Consider the following 25,363-nt stretch of genomic DNA (forward strand, 5'->3'; position numbering starts at 1 on the left):
AAACACTTTAGAATACCATCCAAAAGATACAGGCATATGTATGTCTTTGTTTTCTTTCAGTGGAATGATCGCAAGAAGGGGACACTATTTTGTAGAGAGCAGAAATGACCCATTCCTTCGTGAGCTCCATTTCAGATGTTCTGGGGACTTTGCGTCTAATTTCAGTGTTTGTGCAGAAGAGGGACCGTCTGGAGCTGCTGGGAGGGAGGGAGCCAGCCAAGAAGGACCTTCCTACGAGGGATGGGACCCTGGGTGGGAGTGAGGCCTCCATGAACCTTCTAGAGGAGCAGATGGGTCCCTAGGGAGTCTGCAGTGGCCACAGTGATGGCCAAGGGCCTTCAACCCTACATCCAGAATTTCCTCCCACGTAGTCTTGGCCTTAGGATCCCATGGTTAGCACCACTTCAGCCCCAGCTGAAAGCTCTGGCCTTTTGCATGCCGACACTCTGGATGTTGTGAATAGTGCAGAGTTGGGCAAATAGGGTAGAAGAAATTGAACACAAAGAGAGTGTGACCTAAAGAGAATAGAGCCTGGGAGGCCAGGGATCCTGGGGTCCAGCAAGGCATTGGCTAGGGCCACTGGTTGACATTCCCCGGATTATAAGTGAGGAAATACCCAGTTAGGCTCACAAAAGATTGCAACACGAAACCCCACCATAGGATTGTGCCCTTCACAAGTTACATATAGGATTTATATGTAAAGAAATTAATGCTCTACAGATGGTTTGTCTGGAAATGGGATATAAAGTCACATGAGGAAATGCCTTCTTTCTCCCGGCAAGGGTGAGCTTGGGACTGTGCCATGCTCTCATTTGGAAATAAAGGCAAGCAAGGTGCTCGGGGCATCAGGCTGAACTCTAACATGCATTGTGCCTCAGATGGTCAATTCAGGCTTGTGCTAGTAACACCCCTGGTCCTTTGTCAGCAGCCAGTTCAGCAATAGGCACATGACCCAGCCTTGGCCCTCAGACCAGAGGAGGGTTAGCTAGCCCTTCTCAGAGAGGGCAGGGCACCAGCTTGTGGTTTGGCCATCCTTCTACGTGGTCAGGAGCAAAGATGATATGCGGGTGGCAGGTTGAGCTCTGGAGCCACCATCCCTGCAGATCTGATACATGAGATCATGCATTTCCTTACATTTGAAGCTGGCTTTGTTACTTAGAGCTAGGGGCATCTTAAGGGACCCAGAGTCCTTTCTCAGACCGGACAGCTTGACCAAACAGCCAGACACAGAGGTCTAGATCCTGATCAAAGTAGGCCTGGGACATCACCACCTGCACCACCCAGACATTGCCTTGAAAATCCTTGGGCCTCGTTGCCTCTTTGCGAGGTCGAGCATATATGCAAGTAGGCAGTCACAAGGAGGCACTGAGCATTTATTTTTCCCTGGATCCTTGGATTGAGGCTGAGCTTCCAGCTGTGTTTCCATTTAGAAGTGTTGATTGAGCCTGGATCCCCAAGCCTTCAAACTGTAAATACTTTTGTCTTTTCCTTCCAGGCAGAACTGATCACAGCGGTGGTAGGACACCTCTGTGTGGAATGTGACAATGGACAAAATTGCTGCCCTTGTCTCCTCTTTTGCCTGACACGGCTCCCTGTCAGTGTGTGTGTGTGTCTGTGGTGTGTGCTCAAGAAACAACAAGAACCATGCTCCCCAAGGCCACCCGGACTCTACGATCTGTTCCGTCAGCATTCCCCAGACAGATTGCTTACCCAGGCCGCTCCTGGCCAGAACTCTGCTAGTGCATCTGACGGGGCCATAGCACCCGCTGCTTGCCATCAGTGGAAGGGGACAGAGCTACTGCCTTCAGAGGCCCCTTGACAAGGTCACTAAGACCTCACGGCTTGTTACGTTCTGCATCGGGATCCCAGGAGACTGGAAGAGTCTAGGTCCCTCCCTCTAACCCCCAGGAGCTTGCTCATGGGGAGGAAGGACGGTGAAACCTCAATCTCCTCATTCCTTCCATCTGCTTATTGCCTGCAGCGCGGGCAGGGCCTGCCAAGGACGGTGACCTCGTCAAAGGGCAGAAGAACTTCTGGTTTCTGTGTGGCCACTGGGGGACAGGAATAGTGCTAATGAAGTCTGTGCTGGCACATGTGGCCTGGAAGCTAGAGGTAAGTCGGAGAGGCCTGCCTCAAGTCTTCAGAACAAGGCAGGGCACCCCTCCTATCCAGAGCCGGGGCAGACAGAGAGGAAGAGATTCTCCTTTCTTAGCATTCCTGCATCGAGACACCTGTAGTGATTTGTGACACCCGAGGTGACCAGGAAAGGTCCTCCTCTATTTCTGTACCTCATATCCTTGGGAAGGTTTTAAGGGGGTCAGAGGGCCCGACATCACCTTGGATTGTCCTCATCCTTCTCCCACAACACGAGGCTGTTCTAGATCACGATTCCCTTCAGGAACCAGGCTGGTAACAATCGTGAGCCATAAGGAGGTGTAGGACAGTGGGAGTGGCGGGGACCGTGCCAAGCAGGAGAGCACAAACCAGATCTAAAGACTTCAAGTCCAATTCAAAACAAACATGGGTGACGCATGCTCATCTCAGGTTGTGGCTGAGTTGACTCTGCTGTCCTCAGGAGCGCAATCTAGACCAAATATGTATACTTGAGCAAAGAACCATGAGGGATTTCTGCATCTTACTTCTCACCTGAAGGAGATGGAGAGAGGACCAGAGGGAGAGGCAAGTACCAGGGCTAAGGCAGCATTTTTCAGAAGAGGAAGAGGAGAGATCAGAAAGCATGAAAATTTGAGGATATAGGAGGTGCCTCCTTTATTATTATAATAATTTTTCTTTTTTGAGCTGAGGACAGGTGATCAGGGAAGTGGGATAAGTCAATGAGTCCCCTACATGAAGGACTTGACAGTACATTACAATGCACGTGTGCCTGATTTTTCCACACAGCCTTGTGGGATCTCACGGTGGGGATCCAAGGACGAGCTGGTCAAGGGCAGTGATCTGCCTCCCACTCATGGCTGAGGGAAGCTCCAGGAGGCCAGGGGTGATATGGAAAGGAAAGGCAGCCAAGGCTTATTCAGGAGTGTCAGAGAGACAAACCACCTTTCCAAGAAGTATCCTAGAGCTGGTATATCAGAGTATGCACGATAATTTTGTGGGATGTGTCCCCGTCTGGAAAATACCGATTTGCAAAGGAAGAGAGCCATCCTTCCCAATTCTGCTCTTCTCTTTCTGCCTGCATCAAAGGGAATGTCTCTGCTTCTGTTAATCTGCCTCACACTTTCCCAACACTTGCGAATCAGCCTCAGCCTCTGCGCCTTTTGCAGGCAGTAGTATCTAGAATTTGACAACATTTTTTTTGTTTTCATCTTATTTATTTTTGGCAGTTATCTTTGAATTATGGTAAGATGTTGGCCTTTCCATTTATGGTGGTGATTTAAAGTATCCTTTAAAGACTTAAGTATCGTACAAAGAACGGTGGTGGTAGGAGGAGCATTATGGAAATGATCATAAACCCAGCAGAGAAGCAAGTGAGATAGTAGAACATGGCCCTTGATGTAGGTGAGGTGGTTGGTTGGGTCTTATTCATCTTTTGAGGAGGATGAAAACATGGACAACCACAGGAGGAATGAGTGGCAGAGTGTCATGGGTTTCAAGACAGCAATTAGGTATACCCAACTCTGGGGTACCTAGCTTGCGTACGCTTCAGGATTCAGCCCATGCCACTTCTTATAGGAAGTCCTCCTGGATGCCTGGCTCTGAAGTCATTTCTCTTCCCATATGCTGATCACCATCCACTTTCTTTGGAACCAGATATGTCATCAGAGGTCACAAAATTGGATGCCTGCTGGGAATAGGGGAAAGAAGACCTATTAGAGTCCTGAAGGGCACGTGCCCCATTTCATGGTGGATAAGCAGAAATGCAGTCCCAGTGTGGCCACATTTTCCAATTTCTCAAGAAAAATATGAAATTAAATTCTTATGTGAAATTTCACTATTTTTAGTGTTGACAACAAATGTTCCAGCCTAGGGGCTGGATCCTGTCTTGGGCACTCTCAGGCGACACAGAGGGAAGATTCCAGGTGAAGATGGCCTTCAAGCGGCAAAGCTCTCACACCCAGGTCCTGAAGATGACATGTGTCTGATAGACATGTGTCTGAAGATGACAGAACCAGGGATGCAAAATCACAGCTAGAGCAAGTTGTGCAAGTCATGTGTTTCCCCATAAGACTGGGCCTTCCTGGCCAGCAGGGAGGGGCCCGAGTCACCAGACCCTGCTTGACCAAGGCTGACCCTAAAGCCCTGCCCACACAGGTCCGAGGCAGGGCAACTGAGAAAATCCAAAAGGAGAGGTATCCACCATCCAAGCAAATGAGGCAGTGGTCTGGGAACACAGAGCACAGATATTCCTACAGACACATGTCTACTAGGGTTTTCTGGGTGGGACCTGGGGAAGGAGAGTCACTGTGCTGGGGGACAGGAGGTAGGAGAGTGAATCCAGGCTGCAGCAGCGGGAAGGCTGTGCTGGAGAGGAAGGATTCCATCTGGGGATGGGCTTTGACAGCCAACTTGCTCCAGGATGTAGAGGGATGGATGCCTTGGATGCTGAGTTGGAAAAGGTGGGTGGAGTGCAGAGAGGCTATTTGAGGCAGGCCTGGGAGTGCAAAGGCCAGGAGGCTCCGGGATGCTGGGCAGGTGAGGGCAGCAGCCTGACTGAGCGCTGGAGGGAGGGGGCCCTCTTCTAGGTGGAGGGGGCTGTATTCAGAGGCTGCCACAGAGGGATGGGGAGACAGCTGGAGGGGACAGGAACTTCCTGGAGAGGAAGGAATCTTGCGTCTGTCTCTCTGTAAGGGTAAAAGTTGATATTTGGGATATTGCCTGCAGTGCACGCTCGCTCCTGTAAAAGCGTCTTCCAGCCTCTGGAGTTTCCATCTCAGGCCTCCCCAACCCGGTCCCATTCCTGCGCCCTGTCCTGCCCGAGGGCGCCCGGAGAGGGGGAGGCAGCTCTTTGCGCCCCGCGGCGGACGGGCGCGACCCAGGCGCCCCAAGGACTCTCCGGGTGGGGATGCTCCGGCAGGCGCCTTGCCTCGAGGTTGTGCGCCGCCAGGGCGCGGGGCACGCCCGATCGGGGCCGGAGGCAGGGCTCCCCGCGCCCGGCCGGCGGGGCTGCTCTGCCTCCGCCTCGGGGTGTCTCTGCTTCGCCGCGGCGGCGGCGGCGGCGGCGAGAGGAGGGGGGCGGGCGGGGGCGGGCGGGGGCGGGGGGGGCGGGGGGGGCGGCGGCCGCGCCAAGAAGCGCCGGGTCACCGCAGGCTGAGGCGCCCGCCGTCCCCGCCCTCCCCTCGCTCGCCTTCTCCTCCCTCCTGCCTCCCTCGCTCGCTCGCTCCTTCCCTCTCCCCGCCTCCCCTCCGCGCTCCCCGCCCGCCCCTCCCCTCCCCTCCGCGCCTCGCCTCCTCCGCCCCGCGCCCTGCGGTGCTGCAGCTGCGGGCGGCTCCAGCTGCCCCCAGATGTGGGCTGGGCGGCGCGCGGGGAACTTTCGCGCCGGCAGCGAGTGCGGGGCCCCGGCTGCGGTCCGGCTGCCATGGATCCGCCGGCGGGAGCCGCTCGCCGCCTGCTCTGCCCCGCGCTGCTGCTGCTGCTGCTGCCGCCGCCGCTCCTGCTGCCGCCGCCGCCCGCGGACGCCCGGCTCGCCGCCGCCGCCGCCCCCCCGGGTAGGTGCGGCCGGGCCCCCGCGCCGCCGACCCCGGCCGCCGGGCCCCGCCCCGCGAGCTCCGCCGCCCCCTCCCCAGGTGGCGTCTAGCCCGACTTGGGCAAACTCCGCGCGCCCCGCCCGGGGCCAAGTTGGCCAACTTCGGGGCCGGGTTGGTCGCGCAGGGGGCGCCCCGCGGCGCGCCCGAGCTCCTCCGGCCGGGGGGAACCTCGGCGTGTTCGCGGCTCCCGGGACGCGGAGCGAGGGGATGGAGGGCCGGGAAAGCCCCGCGGCAGGGAGCGCAGCGCGGGCCCCGGCGGGTCCCGGGGTGCCGGGGCGAGGCGGCGCCGGGGCTCGCGTCCGGGGACGCTCGGGAGGAGCCGGGTGCTGAGCGCGCCGCCTTGGGTCCTTGGGGACTGCGCGGCGCCCCGGAGGGAATCCCCGAGGACCCGAGGGACCCCGCTCCACCCTTCCCTGCCTTCGGGCGCGCGGGGAGGGCGTCCCGGCATTGGTCCCACCGAGAGCTGGACACGGAGGGCAGGCCGCGCGTGCCCGGGGGAGCCGAGTCCCCGCCGCTCCGGAGGCGAGCGGCGAGGGCGCCCGGGCGGCGGGCGCGGAGGGGTAGAGGCTAGGCGCACGGGGGAGGGGCCGACCCGCAGCGGTCTCGGAGCAGCCCCGCGTCCTGCCGAGGACGGTAGGTTCAAGGGGCGGGGGCGCTCTGACGGGGCCGTCCCCAGGGCAGCCCCAGCCCGGAGCGGGGCAGGGGGCAGAACGCTTGGCTGGCAGGGTCCCAGAGGGGGACCGCCTGGGGGGGGCAGGGCTCCAGAGGGGTGGCCCTGTTAGCGCCCCTTCCCAGTTGGAAGAAGGCCGGGAGGTGCAGGCTAGTTTCTAGGGGTTGCCTGGCAGAGAGCCCTCCCCTTCGCAGCGGTGGTGATGGGGCGGGGGGGGGGGTGCGGGGGGATGCGGGGCTGGGCGGCTGGGCTCCTGGGCGCCGAGGTCCTGGCGGGTCTAACGCCCCTTCCCGTTGCAGGCCGGCCCCTGGGGCGCGGAGCTGAGCGCATCCTGGCGGTGCCGGTGCGCACTGACGCCCAGGGCCGCCTGGTGTCCCACGTGGTGTCGGCGGCGTCGGCCCAGGCGGGAGCACGCGCCCGCAGGGCGGCCCCAGTCCAGACCCCGGGCTTACCTGGAGACCACGAGGAGGACCCCGGCGGCCGCCTCTTCTACAATGTCACGGTCTTCGGCCGAGACCTGCACCTGCGGCTGCGGCCCAATGCCCGCCTCGTGGCGCCTGGCGCCACCGTGGAGTGGCAAAGCGAGTCGGGCGCCACCCGCGTGGAGCCCCTGCTTGGGACGTGCCTCTACGTCGGAGACGTGGCGGGCCTGGCTGAAGCCTCCTCCGTGGCGCTCAGCAACTGCGACGGACTGGTGAGTACTCCCTTCGTGGGCTCCTTTCTGCCCACTGCTCTTGCCCCGGGACTTGGAAGCTGGTGACCTGTGACTCCAAGTCCTGCACTGAGGATGTCCTTTGCACCCCTGTGTTGTAGGGACCACCAGGCACTGAACCGAGGGGTTGGCAAGAAGGCAAGTTATTTCGATTGGTCCGAGAGGAGTGATTATGCAGTGGGTCAGGGTCTCCAAAGCTCTGCTCAAATGGCAAGAGGGTGGTCTCCCTAATACCCGCTGGACACAGGTCTTCCTGTTATAACCAGGTGTGTGAACATCTCTGCCAGTGCGTGTGTCTGCACGTGGACACACATTTTGGAATGTGGGTGTGTACTCCGATCTGGGTACTTGTGCACCTATGCTAATATGTGTACTGTGCATGTGTGCATCTGTAGGTTTCTGCTCCTTTGGGTGTCAGAGTATCTGCGGAGTGTATGTCCATGGGCATTGTAGCATGTGTGATGTGTGTGCGCAGGGGGTGTCAGCCCAGCGAGCAGGCAGTGGTGCTGAAATGCCCAGTTATCCCTCTGCCCCCTGGCTGACCTGGAGCCACTGATTTTTATGCTGTGGTTTCCTGTTGAACTCCAGCTGGTAATTTGAAAAGTCGGTTTTCTCTATTTTGAGCCAAGGGGAGCATTTGGAAATGCAGGCTCTGATGTCCATGGGCAGCCTCTGAAGGACAGGAGAGAGGCGGAGTCCTCCACTGGGACTGCATGGGCCACCCGGTGTGACTGGATCCCTGGAACATTTTCCTGTTTCCAGGGGCCCAGAGGAACCGTGGCTTGGCCTGAGGGGGCCTCAGAGGAAGCCTGGATTGATGCTCAGGGAGGAGGCTGACATTGGTGGTGCTCTGTCCAGCTGCCCCAGGGCCTGGCACGCGGCAGAAACCACTGCAGTTTTCTATTTTGGATTGGGGGTGCGGTGGTCAGGCTGGCAGTGCTGCCCAGACATCTGAAGCCTCCCACCATGGGTTCTGCTCTAATTGCCGCTCAGGGCACTCCTGTTCCGTGCAAGTGGCCGCTGTCCCAGCCTTGCTGGCCCCTGAGCCCCCTGTCCTTAGGCTCGTCCTGCTGCCTGCAGAGCCAGCAATTACACCAGAGCCCCACAACCGCTGGTGTTCTTTTTATGGAGACACAGGAAATGTCACTTGTTGCTTCGGAAAATCACTGCCTTTGGCTGGATTTAGTTAGAACCCAGGCATGCTGCAAACAACTATAAATGTCCTTGGAGGAGTTGGGTTATCCTTGGGCAGCCCTTTTTATGTCCATTGTCTCTGAGGCCATGCTGGGCCTCACAGGCGTGTCTCATTTTATGCTGCAGGTGAATTTCCGAAATAAAAGCCAGTTGGTGCTGGGGACTCCAGGGGTTGGGGGAGTTGACACAGATGCAGTCTGTAGGTGGGCCAGCTCCTGTGTACTAAGAAATTCCTGATGGAGAGCATTTCAGGGAGGCTTTGTCGCTGCATCATCCCTTCATCTGTCCTTTGGTGAGTTATTTGTTTAGCCACAAGGTCCCTAATGCCATTTGTCTGCTGTCCCGGTTGGAGGTACAGCTGGCCCTGCGCCACCTGGGGCTCCAGGCCACTGATGGGCTGAGGGGCACTCTGTCCAAGGCTCTGATGCCATGCTCCTGGGGGCTATTTGAAGAATGGGTTGGCAGTAGGCAAAGGTGCAGGTTGGCAATCTTAGCAGAGGGAAGAAGAACCTGTGCAGAGGTACCAGGTATTCATTGGCCTGGTCAGGACAGGCATGGTGAGATGTCTCAAGTATGGACACACACCTGTGCAGCTGCAAGACAGCTGGAAAGCAGACTGGAATTGGAAGAAGGGCTGGGGCTTGTCTGAGGGGCCTTGAATGCTGTCAATGAAATAGGGCCCAGAGACAATGGGGCATTAATATTAGTTCTTTACTCTTACTCCTCTCCCCTTCCCTTCCTTTCCCTTCCCTTCCCTTTTTCTTCCCTTTTTCTTCCCTTTTTCTTCCTTCTTTCTTTCCTTTCTTTCATGTTGGTGTGTGTGTCTCTTCTCATTTTATACCAATTAATTCCTTAACCTTTTGGGCCTCTCTGTGCATCACTAGTAGGCCTGGGGCTTTGTACATGGTGCAGTCTCGGTTCCAGTTATCCCTCTGCCCCCTGGCTGACCTGGAGCCACTGATTTTCCTCCCTGGATTGCAGATGGGGAGATGAGGCTCTAGGAGGTTGAGTGACTTGCCCAAGACCACCTAGCCCATAATGGCAGGAATCTGGCCTGGTTCTCTCCAGCCCCTTGGAGAGAGCTGCTCCCAAGTCTGGGGGGTGAAGACACTGAAATGGGCACTACCCTTTCAATAGGCCTTATATGGAGAAATGCATCTCACTGTCCCAGCTACCCAGGCTCTTAACTACCATGCCGCACAGGCCTCACCTCTGAAGCTTCTGCTCTTCCTTCATCGATAGAAAAACACACTGAAACAGGTGTGTCAGTCTGTGGTGTCCATGCAAATCCCTGGGGATCTTGTTAAAATGCTGGTCCTTGTTCTACACATGGGAGGGGGGTGTGGGTGGGCTAAAGTGCTGCATTTCTTTCTTTCTTTTTTTTTCTTTGCAAGATTGTATTTCTTTATTTGAAAGAGAGAGAGAGGGAGGGAGAGAAAGAGAGTGGGAGCATGAGCTGGGGGAGAGGCAGGTGGAGAGAGAGAGGCAGACTTCCCATTGAGCAGGGAGCCTGATGCAAGTTCAATCCCAGGACCCTGGGGTTACGACCTGAGCCGAAGGCAGATGTTTAACTGATTGACTTACCCGGTCACCACTCTTTTTTTTTTTTTTTCCTTAGAGAGAGAGAGCATGAGTGGGCAGAAAATGGCAGAGGGGAGAGGGCGAGAGAGAAGCTTTTTTTTTTTTTTTTTTTAATTTTTTTTTGAGAGAATCTTAAGTAGGCTCCATACACAGTGTGGAGCCCAAAGCAGGGCTTGATCTCACAATGCCGGGATCATGACCTGAGTCAAAATGAAGAATTGGATGCTTAACTGACTGAGCCACCCAGACACCCCAAGTTCTGCATTTCTTATAAGCTCCCAGGTTAATGCTGCTGGGCCACAGGCCACCCTTTGACAAGCAAGGCTCAACAGCCTCATTTCTGTGGGAGAGAGTTCTACAGATTCCAGCACAGGTTGCTTGTAGCAAATGGGTTTCATCAGACAACTGATGTGGGAAAGGCTGCCGCTTGCCTTCAGCTTGGGAGATTTGGGGGGCCCACTGGGATCTTTGAGAAGTTCTGTAATAAATAAATGTCTCATACTCTAAGTCCTCCATCATTTCCCACATAGATGGGACCATGGAACCCCTTCTTTGCAGAACATGCCTTCCTGACGAAAAACCCTAGAGCAGGGTCCCGGCAGGCAGTTGGGGTCCTGTAGCTTACATTTAGAGGCTTAGGGTGGGACATGCCTCTCCTGAGAGCTGCAGGCCTTTCAGGCCTAATGTCCTGCTCCTGGCCTGTTCAGCTCCTTTACTTATCTCCTTGCCTGGCCCTGAGTTTGTTTCTCTACTTTAATGGAAGGCAGCAGTAGGGGCACCTGGGTGGCTCAGTAGGTGTCCCACTCTTGGTTTCAGCTCAGATCATTATCTCGAGTCATGGGATTGAGCTCCACATTGGGCTCCATGCTCAGTGTGGTGTCTGCATGGGGTTCTCTCTCTCCCTCTGCCCCTCTGTTTGCTTGTGTGTGTTCTCTAAAAATAAATAAGTAAAATCTTAAAAATAAAGGAAGGCAATGGTAGCTTTGTTTTCTGTGGACAGCAGTCTCCTAATTGAGGGGATTCTCATTTCACTCTGCCAGAATCTTTTCAGTTACAAGTGACAGGCAGCTTAAATTAGTTTAAACAAAAAACGAGAAGTGATTAGTTCACATAATGATAAGTCTTCAGGCATGGCTGAATCCAGGTGCCCCCGCTAGGTCATGAGGACACTTGCCTCTTTCTTCCTATGTGTTGGCTTTGTTCTGCAGTGAGTCCAGGGGCCACAGCAGTGTCTGGCTGACATCTTTTCCTGATTAATTCCAGCTGAGTCCTGGGTTTCACTCTGGCCAGCCTGAGGTTTGGTGCTCCTGTGAGAATCAGGTAGGACATGGGATTTGCAGAGACCCAGAAACAGAGAGCAGAAGAGTGCTGTTCCTTCAGTTGGTATGAGATTGGGATTCTGAGCCCGCCAAGATGTAGATTCTTCTGGAATCAGGTAGAGATACACACTCAAGAAATGCCACGTGAAGACATGCTTCATAAGGCATACTGTGCACTTTATTCCTAGAGAGGCTGGTAAATGTATAGCTTCCAGTTTTTTTTTTCTACAGCCACTAGACAGAAGTTGTTCATAATATTCACAGGGAAAGGTTAAGGTTTGTCTTTTCATGATGCATTAGAAAATTATGCTTAACAAAGGATTCTTATATGTCACATTGCTATAGTCTCCTAGTACCTTTCAGGCCCCATAATTTCATATTATTCATATGTGCTCATTAAAAACCCAATTAGGAGATGCCTGGGTTGCTCATTCAGTTAAGCATCTGCCTTTCGCTCAGGTCAGGATCCTAGGGTCCTGGGATCAAGCCTGGCATCTGACTCCCTGCTCAGTGGGTAGTTTGCTTCTCTCTTTCCCTCTGCCTTTCCCTCCCACTCATGCACACACACACTCTCTCTCTCTAATAAATAAATAAAATCTTTTGAAAATCCAATGAGAAGCCTATTGGCATAAAGGTAATAATAGTAAGTCATAGTTTGCTTACCTCGACTATGTGCTATGTGCCAGGCTCCCTGCTGAGTGCCTTATGCCTGCTTCACCTTGTTCAGTCCTTACAACATCCTATGGCCTATGCCTGATATTATCCCCATTCTATGGGTGAAAGAACTGAGGCTCCAAATGCTGAGAGCTTGCTTCAAACTTTGCAGCCAGTATTTAAATGCATGTCTGCCTGATTCCAAGATCCTGCTCACTACATTTTATTGTCTTTTTTTTTTGCATGCCAACAAAAAGACTCAAAATGAAGAAATGCATTTATTTAAAACATTTCTTAACTTTCCTGTTTTGACTCCCAGAGACCTTCTCAGTCGGGGTGTTGTCTGTTTGTGGGAGCTGGGAGCAGGCCTGGTGGCTGAGTGCTTGCTGACACATGGCTGACCTGCTCCAGCCTGAAGTTCCTGGCAGGTTGCCCGAGTCTTCACAGCTGGATGATGGCAGCAGGGACTCCAGTGGGACCGAAGCACCCTATCCCACCTCTGCCTCCTACCTCAGTGCAGCTGTGGAGACTTCTCTGGCCTGATAGAGCCTGACAGAGCCCATGGGTAGAAGTCTTCATGGGCTGGGCAGTAGGAAGGGTCTGGCTTCTAAGGTCTGGTCCCATCCTGAGATCTGAGGGGGGCCAGTGTACACACCTCCCTGGGGGCTTGATCCTCATTGTATGTCAGAGGTTCAGAGGGCCCCAAGACTGAGGCTCCCCTGCTAGGCTGCCCTCTTGGCCAGGCCCCTACTCTGTCCAGCCTTTTTTTTTTTTTTTTTAAAGATTTTATTTGTTTATTTTAGAGAGAGATAGAGAGCTCGAGAGCTCAAGAGAGAGAATCTTAAGCAGACTCTGCACTGAATGCACTGAGTGCAGAGCTGACTCGGGGTTTGATTTCCAGGATCACTCCTTTGATCCCTGTCCATGACCCCCCACATCCAGTAGACCGCCATCCTAGACATCTCTAGACTTTATCCCAGTTTCCATCTCTCTACCACGCCTGACCCCAAGCCCTGTCTCTTGAGCCTATGTTCCTCCGCTGCTGCTCATTGGTGTCTCCCCAGCAACTATTTCTTCACACAGCAGCCATGCTGATTTTTATAAGCCATATATTAAATCACGGCACTCTTTTGCTTAATAAGATCTTTCAATGATTCTAAGTGCCCTTAAAAAAAAATCCAAACATTGGGGCACCTGGGTGGCTCAGTGGATGAGCATCTGCCTTTGGCTCAGGGCAAGATCCCGGGGTCCTGGGATCAAGTCCCACACTGGGCTCCCCACAGGGAGCCTGCTTCTCCCTCTGCCTGTGTCTCTGCCTCCCTCTGTGTCTCTCATGAATCAATCAATAAAATCTTTAAAAAAATCCAAACCTGGACAAACATTCAAATCCACTGGCCTGGCATTTAAGGCCACCTATGACCTGGCCCAGTGGCCTCTAGTTTTGTCTGTCACTGTGTCTCCGTCATGCCTGTGCCTCATCACACTTATCTTTTAGTTCCTCCAACACAGGATGCCCCCAGCTTACAGCCTTTGCATATGCTGTGCCCTTACCTGGACCACTCTTATCCCTTCATCTTTAGGTCACTCTCTAGGTCTCAGCTAAATGGCATTTCATCCAGGAAGCCATACTAGACATTCACATGCCATGCTGCACCCTCTGCTTCTTGGTAACGTGCCATGGATAACACGTACCCAGCTATGTCTGCAGGGCCCAGCTCTGGCTGGGCAGAACTCAGTTGGGAGCTGTGAAATGAGAGTTCCCAGGAAGCGGGGACTGGAAGCCTATGTAGGCTTGTCCCTGAGGCCCCGCACCCGCCAGTGCTCACCCTGGCCTGTCTTGCTTCATCTGCTCTCTTGCCAATCCCAGAATGCCCACACTCACTGGGGACAGCCCCCTTGGACAATGGCTGAAAGCTGTGCCTCCTTTCCCATAGGAAAGCTCTTGTGCACAGCATGTGGTTTTATAGTTTTCCTGCCCCTGCTTTGGGGTTTATGAAACCTGAGTTCAAAACCCTTGGTCTAAATCAAACTAAGTAGGGTAAGGAAGACCACCCCACTTCCTAGTCCTATATGGGGAAGATTTGGGTGGAGGGAGGAGATGTTGGTCTGGGCTCTGGCAAGTCATCTTGTGACTCTGGCAAATCCTCCCGTCATTGGCCTCAGTTTGTCCATGTGGGAACTGGGGGCTGAAGTTAACTGTTTTGGGGACCCTTCCAGGGCAACTCCACGTGTCTTAGGGGCCAGACGGGAAGCAGACACAAGTGAGGGGACAGGGCTGGAGAAGGGAGAGGTGGGGACCCCGGCAAGTCCAAGCCCTACATCCCTTGAGAGATTGTTGCCTCCTGGGAGTGTGGGCTCCTTGCTGCTGAGCCTCCCATTTCTCCTTCAGAGAAACTGTGTTTCTGAGTCTGTTGATATGGTTTGGGCAAACAAGCCCAGGTGAAGACCCCCGTGTGGGCCCTGAGGTCCCCTCACAAGAGCCTCCAGAGGCAGGTGTGGAAGTGTTGGGAGGTGTACTGGCAGCAGGATCATTAGAGGGCCAGGACTCCTTGCCGGCAGCGGCTGGGGAACTTGCTGAGAACCCAGCCTGACTTCATCACAACCATCCCATGCCCCCTTCCAGGCGTCCACAGCCTTTGGCTGGCCTCCCCACCACTTCTCACTGGGAGCGATCCGGTGGAAAAGATGGAGCTTCCTAGGTGTTCTTCCTTGCCTGGGCGGGGTAGGGACGTGCATGGACCTGTGGCTGCCCTGATGGAGGCTGACTTGTCAGGGGTTCGAGCTCCAGGTCGCAGAGTAGCAGTCTGTGACCCATTTGCCTTGTGGTGGCCCCCAGGCCTATGCACTGATGCATAGGTGCATCAGTGGTCTGAAACCCAGACTCATCTGAGGCACCTAGAGTCCTTAAAATCATAGACAGCCATAGACAACCATAGATGGTTGCCAGGGACTATGGGGAAGAGGGGAATGGGGGCTATTGTGAATGGTTACAGAGTTTCAGCTTTACAAGAGAAAAAGAGGTCTGGTGACAGTTGTGCCACATTTTGGATGTATTTAATAGCATTGAACTACACTAAAAATGGTTAAGATGGTAAGTTTTACATTATGTGTATTTAACCACAGAAAAAAGGACGTCAGAGAAGTCATGGGATTCGGTAGGCAGTTCGGGGATGGAGTGTACCCTTGGGCCCCATCGTCCTGTTTTCCTCCCCTGTGTGACTCTGTTCCTTGGGGGACCGGGGGCTGCGGCCGTCCGCACCCTCACACTCCGAGAGCTGGCCTGGCGGGAAAGGGAAGCTATTTTTTGGAGGTTCCCGCCAGGCTTGAGCTTCATTCTGCCTGGTCGGGATTAGGTCACGGGACGTTTCCGTAGCCAATCACTGTGGCCCAGGAATGCCAGGCGCGGACTGGCTCTGATCTGGCCACGTCGCGGCGCCGAGAGCCGGGACCACCCCGAGGGCGCCTCGCGCTCGACCCCGCTCCGCGCCTCTGCCGCTGCCGGCCCTGCTGCCCGCGCGGCCCTCAAGGGAAGGCCGTCAGAGGATCATGGTCTACACCCGCAACCCCCGCTGCCCGTGTCCCAGTCCCCGCAGTCGTCCTTGTTATGGCCCTTTTACAGATGAGGAAGGCTAGGCCCCGCGTGTTACTGGGACCTGTGCCTGTGGGCTGTCGCGGTGTGGGGTTGCCTCTCTCCGTGGAATCCTCTAGGGAAGGGCAGAGTGGAGCCCAGCTCGGCCCCTCACGAAGGGCCAGCATAGTCGGTGTCTGATCCCTGAGCCTGAGCCCAGGGAGGCCAGCTCTTCCCGAGTTCTCCCCATCACCTTGCCATCCCCTCCCCTAACTCCGCCGCGTGGTCCCGTGTGTTTCTGGCACTGGTTGTGGATGTAATGGTGCCTCCCGTTCACGTGTTGACCAACTTCAGGCTCTTTCTGCCCCATGGCCAGCCCTGGCTACCTGTCCCCTTGGGCCCTCAGCACTTGGTGAGTATGGAGTGATGCCAGGGGTCGGCCCAGAGGTGGGAAAGACCAGATCATCACCTAGGCCACTGAGGACCATGAGTGCGGAAGCCAGCGTGAGCAGTCCTTGAAGAGCTCATCTGCCCTGAGCCACAGGAACACGCCCCGTGGCCTGGTGTGCCCACTTAGCATCCAGGCTGGCTTTGCTGTGTGCTGGCCTGAGCTGTGACCTGGGCCTCCCCACTCTGGTTGCGGAAATCCATAGGGACAGATGCATGTGGGTCCCTTTCTGGGACCCTGGGTCTGTACTAACAATCCTTCATTACCCTCACTGCCCTCCCCTGCTTGGGCAGCCTGGGGAACATATGTGCATGTTTGTGTGCCTATGGTGGGGATGTGGGTGCATGTGCATGCATATCTGTATGAGTGTGATGTGATATGTATCTGCATGTGAATGTGTGCTTATGCATGTGATTCTATGCATTGGAATGAACATGTGAGTGTGTGCATAGGTGTGAGTGTGCATGTGTGTCTGTAGGTGTACATGTATGTCCACCTGAGTGAGCATGTGCATTCGAATGTGAGTGTGTATGTATGTTCATGTGTGTTCTTGGCAGGGGTTTCCAGCAGCGGGGGGGGGGGGTACTGAGAAGGGGTAGAGGTCCTGAGGGGAGAGGAAGACCCTAGCCCTCCGAATCTTGGCACCACCGTGGGCCCCCACTTCCCCCAACTGGCAGGCGCTTTGGAATGGGAGGGCCCAGGTAGGAGCCTCTTGTTCTGCTGCTTATGTTTCATACTAAATGTCAACTGTCCACCGGGTCTGCGGTGCTGCCATTAATATGGAGAAGTTATTACAGAGCTTGGAGCTGGCTCCTCGGGCTCATCCATGAATTTCAATTACAGTGCACATCTACTCTAGGCCTGTGGAGTGGGGCACACAGCTTTTGCTTGAAGGCAGAGGAAACTCTGGCATCCAGAACCCAAGCCTAGGCAGTGCAGAGGGGCTAGGTGGGCCCTGAACTGCCCCACGTTGCCTTGCAGGTTTCGAGTGAGCATGGACATGGTGTGGACATGGTGTGGACTGGAGGCTGCTGTGTCACATGGTCATCTGTACCCTGCAGAGCTGGGCAGCCTGGACATGAGTTGAAATGCCACGAAACCTCTTTCCTTTGGCTTGCAAAGGGGGGAATGCTATCTACACCCTCCTTGCTGGACATTGGAAGGATGAGTGGACAATAGGCACTTAGCCCAAGTCAAGGGTTTGGGAAATGTTGGCCATTTGTGCATTTCATCTGTTCTAAGGTGCCATCAATTACAGGGCACACTGGACATTCCCAATTAAACCGCGCCATGGCACCTTAACTACAGTCTTAATAGGTGTAGACACCAGCCACCCTGCCCCTGGTTGCTCCAAACAGTGGGCCATTCCTCCCTTCTCACTTGCTTGGCTTACTTAGCATGTGACTGTCTCCTTCACTTCTGGATGTCTTCCTCTCTTTGGTAAAGTGCAGAGTTACAGTCATTCCTCCAGGGGCATTCGTCATTGACGCCAAAGCTGCATACTCTGTTGTCTCTGTGCCTTTGCGCACACACCATAATTTTTTTGCCATTATGGTGTGATTTTTTGAAGACATTTTGGGTGGCAAGAATCTCAACACAAGATGTGCTGACCCTACATGCAATTCAAGTGAAGTGATGGCATATAAGTGAAATGTCATGGTCAGGTTGGTGCGTGCCAGGCAGTGCCAGCCACCACATGGTTGCTGCCTGCTGCAACTGGTGATAAGACTCAGTGATTTCATCCCAGAGTTCAGAGATGGTAAATGTGAAAAAATGTGTGTCTAGAGTCCTGGACATGCAGTTTTTATTGTTGTTGTTATTATTACTCTGTTAGAAGTGATTTCAAGGCCCTGAGAGCTGGCATGCAGTTCTCAGCCTGAGAAGTAGAGCTGCAACAGAGACAGGGCTGTTCACACCGGAAGGCCTAGCGCTTGTTAGCTCTGTGAGCAGAATATTAAGGATTCGTCTCTAAACCTGGTATTTCTCCCTTGAAAGCAGGGATTGGGACCACCTGGCAAATAAGGTGTATTTGTTTCATGCAAGCTTTGTTTAGGCAGCCAATCTGATTGGGACAGAGCTTCTGAAGGTATGATAAAAAGTGGCTCAAGAGCTGTGAATATGAGTATATGTAGGTTTTTAATGGATTATGCCATCTTACCATCTCTCATTAGTTGCAAATGAAATGTTGGATTAACCAATACCATAGATAAATTCTATTTTTCTGTCATTCTGTTCTACCAGAACTAAATGGTTTATCATTAGAGCCTTAAAGCAGTGATATCTAAAGAATTAGCTACTTTACAGCTACACAGTCCACTATGGTAGCTATGAGACAGATGAGGCTATTGGCCACTTGAAATGTGGCTGGTCTGAAGTGAGAGGTGCCTGAGTGTAAAATACTCAATATTCAAAGACTTTGTACAAAAAAAAAGAATATAAAATATCTCATTGGTAATCTAAAAGTATCTATTATAGATTGAAATGATAATATTTTGGATATACTGGATAAAGTAAGATATATTGCTGAAATTAATTTCACCTGCTTTTTTTTTTTTTTTTCAATGTGGCTCCATGTGAAGTTCTCATTACATTTCTGTTGGACAGTGCTGCTTTGAGACATCTGGCTGGATACTTCCCGTTTTGCTGTTATTCTTTTGCAAAATTTTCTTGGCTGGTCACATCTGTTTATTCTTTCAATTGAATTTTAGAATTGTTTTGTCAGGTTAAAAACAATCCTTGTGAATTTGATTGACATTAAATTAAACCTCAAAACCAATTAAAGGAGGAATTGACATAATTTACAGTATTTACCAGAACATGGTGTATCTTTCAATTGATTTAATTCTGCTTTGATGTTGTCCAGTAAAGTATTACACGTTTTTTTTATAAGGGTCACCCGTGGATTTAAGTCAGTGTCATTTCAGGGATTTTTTTTCCTTTTTGCTATTGTTTATTGAATCATTTCCATCTATTGTTGGTGTACAGGAAAGCTGTTGATTTTTACATAATTGTCTTTTATCAAGCTGCTTGATTGAACTCATTAATTTTAATATATCTTTGCAGATTCCCCTGGGTTTTCTAGGTATACAGTTGTACTGTCTGGAAACGATAATTTCGGAGCCTCATTTCCAATCTGCATCATCTAGAACCTTCAGAGTAATGTTAAGTAACAGCAGTGGCTTTGTGCATCCACGTCTGCGCCTGGCTCTGATGGGAACGCCCCTGGCATTTCTCTGCTTAATAAAATATAATGCTTGCTTGTGGACTAAGATGGATTTTGTGTGAAGGCAATATCCTCTGAATTCTAGTTTTCTAAGGTCCTACTTTTATCAGCAAAGGAGCTGAAATCTAGATAAAATGTGTCTACACCTCACACACCGCCACCCCCACCTCCACTGCCCCCCAAAGCCAGAAGTGTTATATGACTCCCAGGGTCTGTGTTTCCTGAGGACCTGGGACCCAGGGCTGCTGGCCAGTCCCCTGTGAGTCGCCTGCTTTCTGGCCCTCACATGCAAGCCAACCCTGTTTACAGCTCTCAGGCCCCCCTCACAGCAGGCATTTGTGGAGTGCTGCTGAGGAGGGTGGAGGAGGCAGTACTGCCCAGCCATGCAGGTGGCTTCCAGGAGAGTGGGACCCAGTTCTTAGAAAGCCCATATGTGGGGGAATTGCCACCTTGACACGCTGGGTTCTCTCAGTGGTGTCTCTCCCAACCTTCAGTTTTTCTGAGGCAAACCTCCTGAGTCTTACAGAAGACTTTACCCCCTTGCTCAGTGGTTGGTTCCTGCCCACACAGCAACCTCCCTGCCTGCCCCCCGCTGGGTGCCATTGGTACCTTTATTCCCACAGGCTTCTAGAAGGTCTTTTCTCTCTTTTTTTATTAAAAAAGTTTTTATGGAAGTTTGATTTGCCAGCATATAGTATAACACCCAGTGCTTATCCCATCAAGTGCCCTCCTCAGTGCCTGTCACCCAGTCACCCCATCCCCTGCCCGCCTCCCCTTCCACTACGCTTTGTTCATTTCCTAGAGTTAGGAGTCTCTCATGTTTTCTCAAAGACTGTCATGCCCGTAGAGGAGATCTGTGGCCTGTTGTGTAGAGAATAGAATAAAATTGTGTTGTCGGTCTGCCCACAGACGGGCATAGGATTTGGGCAGCTTCCAACAATGCCAGCCTGAGAGATTGTGATTTATTGGATGTGGGTAGGACTTGGGGGTCTGTGTTTTTCAGGAGCTACACAGGAGAGTCTTAAGCATAGCCAGTGAGCACCCACTGACCTAGAGAAAGGTCAGGAGGTATGAGGTTGGACAGAACCAGGTGTGGGGCTGACTCTCCACTTGGCTGGCCTGTGACCCTAGGTTTCCCCAGTTGCCATACCACCTGTACCACCTGCCTAGAGGGGCTCATGTCTTTGAGGGAGAGAAGGGGAACAAGCTGGTTGGCCTCAGTCCGAAAGGTTTGGGATCCAAACTCAATGGGAGCATTGAAGTGGAAGGAGATGATGTCCACAAGGGACAGCCAGGCCTGCAGGTGGCCTGGGACCATGCAAGCTGCCACTGAGGTGTAAGCTCCTGACCTTCTCTGCTCCGATTTTTCACCTGGAAATTCAGAGGATGGCAAACAGGGAAGGCTGAAGCTGAGTGTCCACATGGTGGGCGCTTAGAACTCGGGTGGCAGGTGGGGGCAGGGGTGCCATCTTCTGTGGTGCCCCTCAGTGCCACCCAGCCAGACCCCCAGCCCTGTGAAGCTCCCAGCCCTCCTCTGTTCTGGCCTCAGTCCATCGGCTGACCACTGGCCACTGGTGTGAGCTCATTGGCCTTGATCTGAGGCCTGGGCCTCCCTGGCATTTGAGTATGTCCCAGCCCGGAGTGGCTGGTCTGAGACCTGCATGCAGAGAAGGGGAGGTCCCAGGCCAGGGCTCAGCTCAGCTGCCAGAGGGAAGGCCTGTTTCCTGAGCACCCCGCAGGGAGTAAAGCAGGGTCCTGGCTCGGAGGCCAGAAGCCCTTCTATCCCTTTCTTTCTTGGCATGCCTTTCTTCTCTTGTCTCTCTTCCCTCTCTCCCCACCCTGCAGTGCCTGCTTCTCTCTTCCCTCCCTCCTCCCCCCTCCTTTCTCTCCTCTTCTCTTCCCTTCCTTTCCCTCCTCTTCTTCCCCGAAGCCAGCCCCTCACTTGGTCAACCAGGACCCCTGGGTGACCCTTCCTTGGTGGTGGACTCTTCATCACTGGCCACACACTCTGACCCGGGTTGTGCTTGCATGGTCCTATTCATACCACCTCCTGTGACACTGGGCACGGGAGATCATCCCCCTGTACGGGGAGGAAAATCAGAGAGCAGGAGTGACCTACCCCAGGTCACATGGAGCCCAGGGCCTGGGCTCCTGCTGCTGTAGCTGGAACTCAGGAGGAAACCTCTGCTGTCCTTACACATCATCCCACCCCCAGCCTGCACAGCAGGGTTAATTACTGCAGCAGGCAGAGGAGTCCCTCCTTCTCTCCTTGGTGGGAGAGTTCCTGGCAAACAAGGTTAAGGCTGAGCCCCTGCATTGTCAGAGAAGCCCCCACCTCAGATAGGGTGGCCTGGACTTCATTGCTGATTCTCTTGTTGGGGTGCCCAGGCCCTTGTGGGCTGTGTTCTTACAGGGGGTGGTGGTTGGACCAGGCTGTGCTCTGACCCAGGACTGTCACAAAAGGTTGTAGGGGGGTGTCCTGCGTGAGGGCCCCTGGGCATAGGGCTGCAGCCTTTGCTCAGTGTCTGGGAGTGGATGGAGTGGAGGGTGAGGGTAGCCAGAACTGCGTGGAGGACAGCGGCCATGGGAGAGGTGGGGAGGCGGTGCCAGGCATCTACCCCACTATCAAGACCACTAGAGTCCATGCGGTCACTTCCCTTTCTCCCTGTATTCATTAACCCTTCGTGAGCTTGGGCAGATATATAGCCACAGCCCTTCCCTTCTTATTTTACCTTGCCGACTTTTTAGTTCTTCTGGGCAACTGTGCCAGGCCTCTGTTGTTAATTTCTAATGTTCATTTAGGTTGTAGAAAATATCCAGCCTTTCAAGGAAGTGCTTGGTTGCATGTATTTTGATTTTTAAATATTTAACTCCTTTAATTCAAATGAAGTGTGTTTCCTCTATTGTAGGAGGTGTGGGTTTTAAGTACTTATTTTTTTTAAACTGCCACTGTGAGTCAAATTCCCCCTTCCCTTGTGCCTTTGGGATGTGCACTCTCTCCTTCCTCTGTGAAGCTCACAGAGGTGCTCAGGCTTATTTCTGGCCTCTGTTTTATTTTGTAGCAGTGTGAAGCCCTTTGATGCTGAAGAGTATGTTCCAACACCTGATAGGGCAGGTATCACCATCGTGACTTATAAAAAGTTTGACTATTTTTGTCCATTTTCCAAATGGATTTTGGATTTCTTTGCTTACGATCTTAAACAATATCCTAAGAGGATCTTTATTTTGGATGATATCGCATCCTTACAGCAGTGTCCAGCACACAGCATGGCCTCAGCAATTCTTTGTTGAACAAGTGAATGGCATCTTAATGATGTTTAATTTTCTCAGGGACAGGAAGAACCTTGATTCAAATCTTTTAAAAATATATTCCTAGTAGGTTTCTTACTATGAATTTAAGAATTTTATTACCATTGTGAATAGGATCTTTTCTATCATATTTTATAGTAGGTTATTATGGATAACTAGGAACATTTTTAAACCTAGAATACTGGATGGCCATTTACTCAGGGTATCTGGGATGTGTTTGTTCCAGATTGATGATATTCTCAGAGTTGAGATGCTTTCATTCCTAAAGAACAAATAGAGCTAAAAACAGCATGTTGGTTCAGATTAAATATGAGTTTGCACAACTCCAGCTAAACACCTGACAACCTAAGCCCTGCCCAAGCCCCCGCCTGTTCCTCCTCATTCGCTTCCAGTGACTCTTTCTCTTGCGCATCAGCAAAACCAGCCTTCCGTTATCACAGTGACACTAGTGCAAAACATGGATAATCATGAAAAAATCCTTTTAAAATCTCTCGATGGGATGTTTCCCAGGTTTTCATTCCAGATATGCAAATTTCTATACTTATTTCACATCTAAGCATTTTAATGTACTTTCATATTATTTTTTCCCTTTTTTTGTGGATTTCTTTGGGGGGGGAGGATTTTCTAAGTGTACGGTTCTCTCCTGCAATTCATATTTTTGTGTCTTCTTTGTCAATATTTATTCATTTAATGTCTTATTACGTTGGTTAGAGTGTAAAATTGAATTTTAGTAATTTTGCATGGGAGCTAAACCATGTTTTCACAGCCGCCGGCTGACAACTATCTAAGGGAGACAAGAACCAGGTCCTACTTTTTGTTCTGTGAATGCTGCTGGTGGACACATTGGCATTAGTGGACCTTGTATCTTTACTTACCCATGGTGGAGCAGTTTTTCTCTTCCTGGTTGTCAAGTGAGCACAGGACGTGGATGTGTGGTGGCCTGTGGGGGATGAGTGGCCGTGACCAGTACCCCCTCCCATCATCTCAGTCCTGTGACCTGTTATTGCCCCCCTGCACCTGGGGAGCAGTGTACCTACACAAGATTTGCAGGGCCTACAGGAAAATGTCTGCTTTTGAAAGACTGTCCTGGGCTTTGGCTGGGGATGTGGTTCAGTAAGACACTTTCAGGGGAAGGCTGGCAGGTAGATCCATCCCGAAACTCCAAATGAATTTGGGCTTTGGAAGCCTGATTTGAGTCCTTGCCTTGCCCCTTACCAGTGAAATATTTCTGAACTTCAGTGTTCTCAGTGTGCAGGGCGGAGTTTGTAAACCAGTGGGCTGTGTGCCACGTCCACCCACAGATGAGTTTTGTTTGGCCTTCCCAGTGTTTGACAAATCTTTCACAAAGCTCCAGATTTCCAGTTTCTCTTGAGAACCTGGGAGAGCGCCTAGGCCTGTACTGTGTGGGTCGGAGATCAGCGGGACAGAGCTGTTGGAGGGACCCCACAGCTTCGGGTGCCCCCACTGTGGTCCAGGCAGGGAGCCCCACTGCTGCCTGTGGTCACCCTTGCCTTGCTCACTGGCTTTCATTTCCTGCGTGGTTCCTGTGGCGGCAACAGAGACCTTCTCTCATGTTGAGGTGGATGCTGCAGGGACTCTGGAGCCTGTGTTGTTTCTCCCTCATTTCTTCCCCTCCATCCTCGCTAGGGTTTCAGTTTATCATCGTCTCTGACAAGGTCCTGTGGGCTGAAGTCAGACGTGGTCCCGTTCCAGCGAATGTGTTTCTGGCTGCTTCTCTCATTCACCAAGACTCCTACCCCTCATCTATGAGAGGTGGGAGTTTATGGCAGTAACCACTGTGGTAGGTTAGTACAAGGATTACAGGAAGTAAGGCCCATGGCCGGTGCTAGTAGCCAATGGCCCTTGTTGCTACGAGGTAATATTTTCCTCATGGCACTGCTAGAAAGAAGCAAAGTATGGAAGTACTTGGAGACACACAAAGTGCAGTGCAGATATTAATCAGTTTGGAGTGCTCTGTGGGCCAGGCTAGCTGGGTGTGAGGAGTGGGGAGGCAGGCCTTGGGGTAGGCAGGGTCTCATGTCCCATAACCCGCCTGGGATGTGTTGCCAGATGAGGCCATGACTGCTCAGAAATGGAATTCCTGGGTCAGAATAAGGAGAACAGATGTTTACTGGACAAGGCCAAGAGCCGCTGACATCACCCAGAGCCTGTCAGGACACAGGCTGAAGTGGAGGGTCCTCTATCCCTTCCCATCGATGCAGTATTCCTGGGGTAGCTGCCAGGGCTGGAGGGTGGACACACACACACACACACACACACACACACACACACACACACAGATATACACATGCATGCGTATGCACATGCACGTGTGGTTTCTTCCACCAAATCCTCTCCACCTGAACACAATTAGCCAGGATGTGGAAAAGATTTCCAGCCTGGAAGGAGAAAAGACAGTCTGGTTGGCAAGCAGGCCAGGGAGGGAAAATACAGGCCTCAATGGTGAGTGGCCTCTGCAAGATGGAGGAACAGCCTTTGGGGGGTGGAGCCGCTAGCTGGGGAATGAGGAGCACATGTTCTTTCCACCCAACGTCCCCAGAGGCGGAAATCCTGTCCCCTAATTTCTTCTTAGGCCATGATTTTGGAAGTTGTGAACAAGAGGCTTCTGGCGCTTTGCTCTTGTCCATTCATGAACACCTGTGCATCTGGTGCCTTCCATTTTGTCCCTTTCAGAAGGCCATCTCCAGGCCCAGACTCCAGAGTCTGCAAGTGATGGAAAACCAGTGCAAACTGGCTCAGGCCAAAAGGGGATGCTCAGACCTGTTTCATCTCTACCTCCCTCCTCCTGGGCCTGTCCTTAGCAAGCTCTCCTCAGTGGGGGGCTGTAGGCTAATGGGCACCAACTGCCAGCCCTGTGAAAAGACCTTCCTTTGCTCTGGGCTTTCAGCAAGCATCCTGAGGCTGGTTCTCATCTGTTCAGGCAGGGTCATGTGCTTTGGGTGAATCACTGTGGTCCAGGCAG

The 25,363-nt window shown here is 52.6% G+C and overlaps 1 protein-coding gene across 1 annotated transcript in view; it reads left to right on the forward strand.

Annotated features, from left to right (window-relative positions):
* Positions 1–5,482: 5,482 nt before the first annotated feature.
* ADAMTS2 (ADAM metallopeptidase with thrombospondin type 1 motif 2) overlaps positions 5,483–25,363 on the forward strand; it is a 225,139-nt gene continuing 205,258 nt past the window's right edge. Inside the window, exons 1-2 of the mRNA XM_077911167.1 lie at positions 5,483–5,663; positions 6,672–7,066. Of these exons, the coding sequence (XP_077767293.1) occupies positions 5,534–5,663; positions 6,672–7,066 (525 nt within the window). The 5' untranslated portion in view covers positions 5,483–5,533. The remainder of the gene's footprint in view (positions 5,664–6,671; positions 7,067–25,363) is intronic.

This window comes from Canis aureus, chromosome 10 (assembly GCF_053574225.1).
Source record: "Canis aureus isolate CA01 chromosome 10, VMU_Caureus_v.1.0, whole genome shotgun sequence".
NCBI lineage: Eukaryota > Metazoa > Chordata > Mammalia > Carnivora > Canidae > Canis > Canis aureus.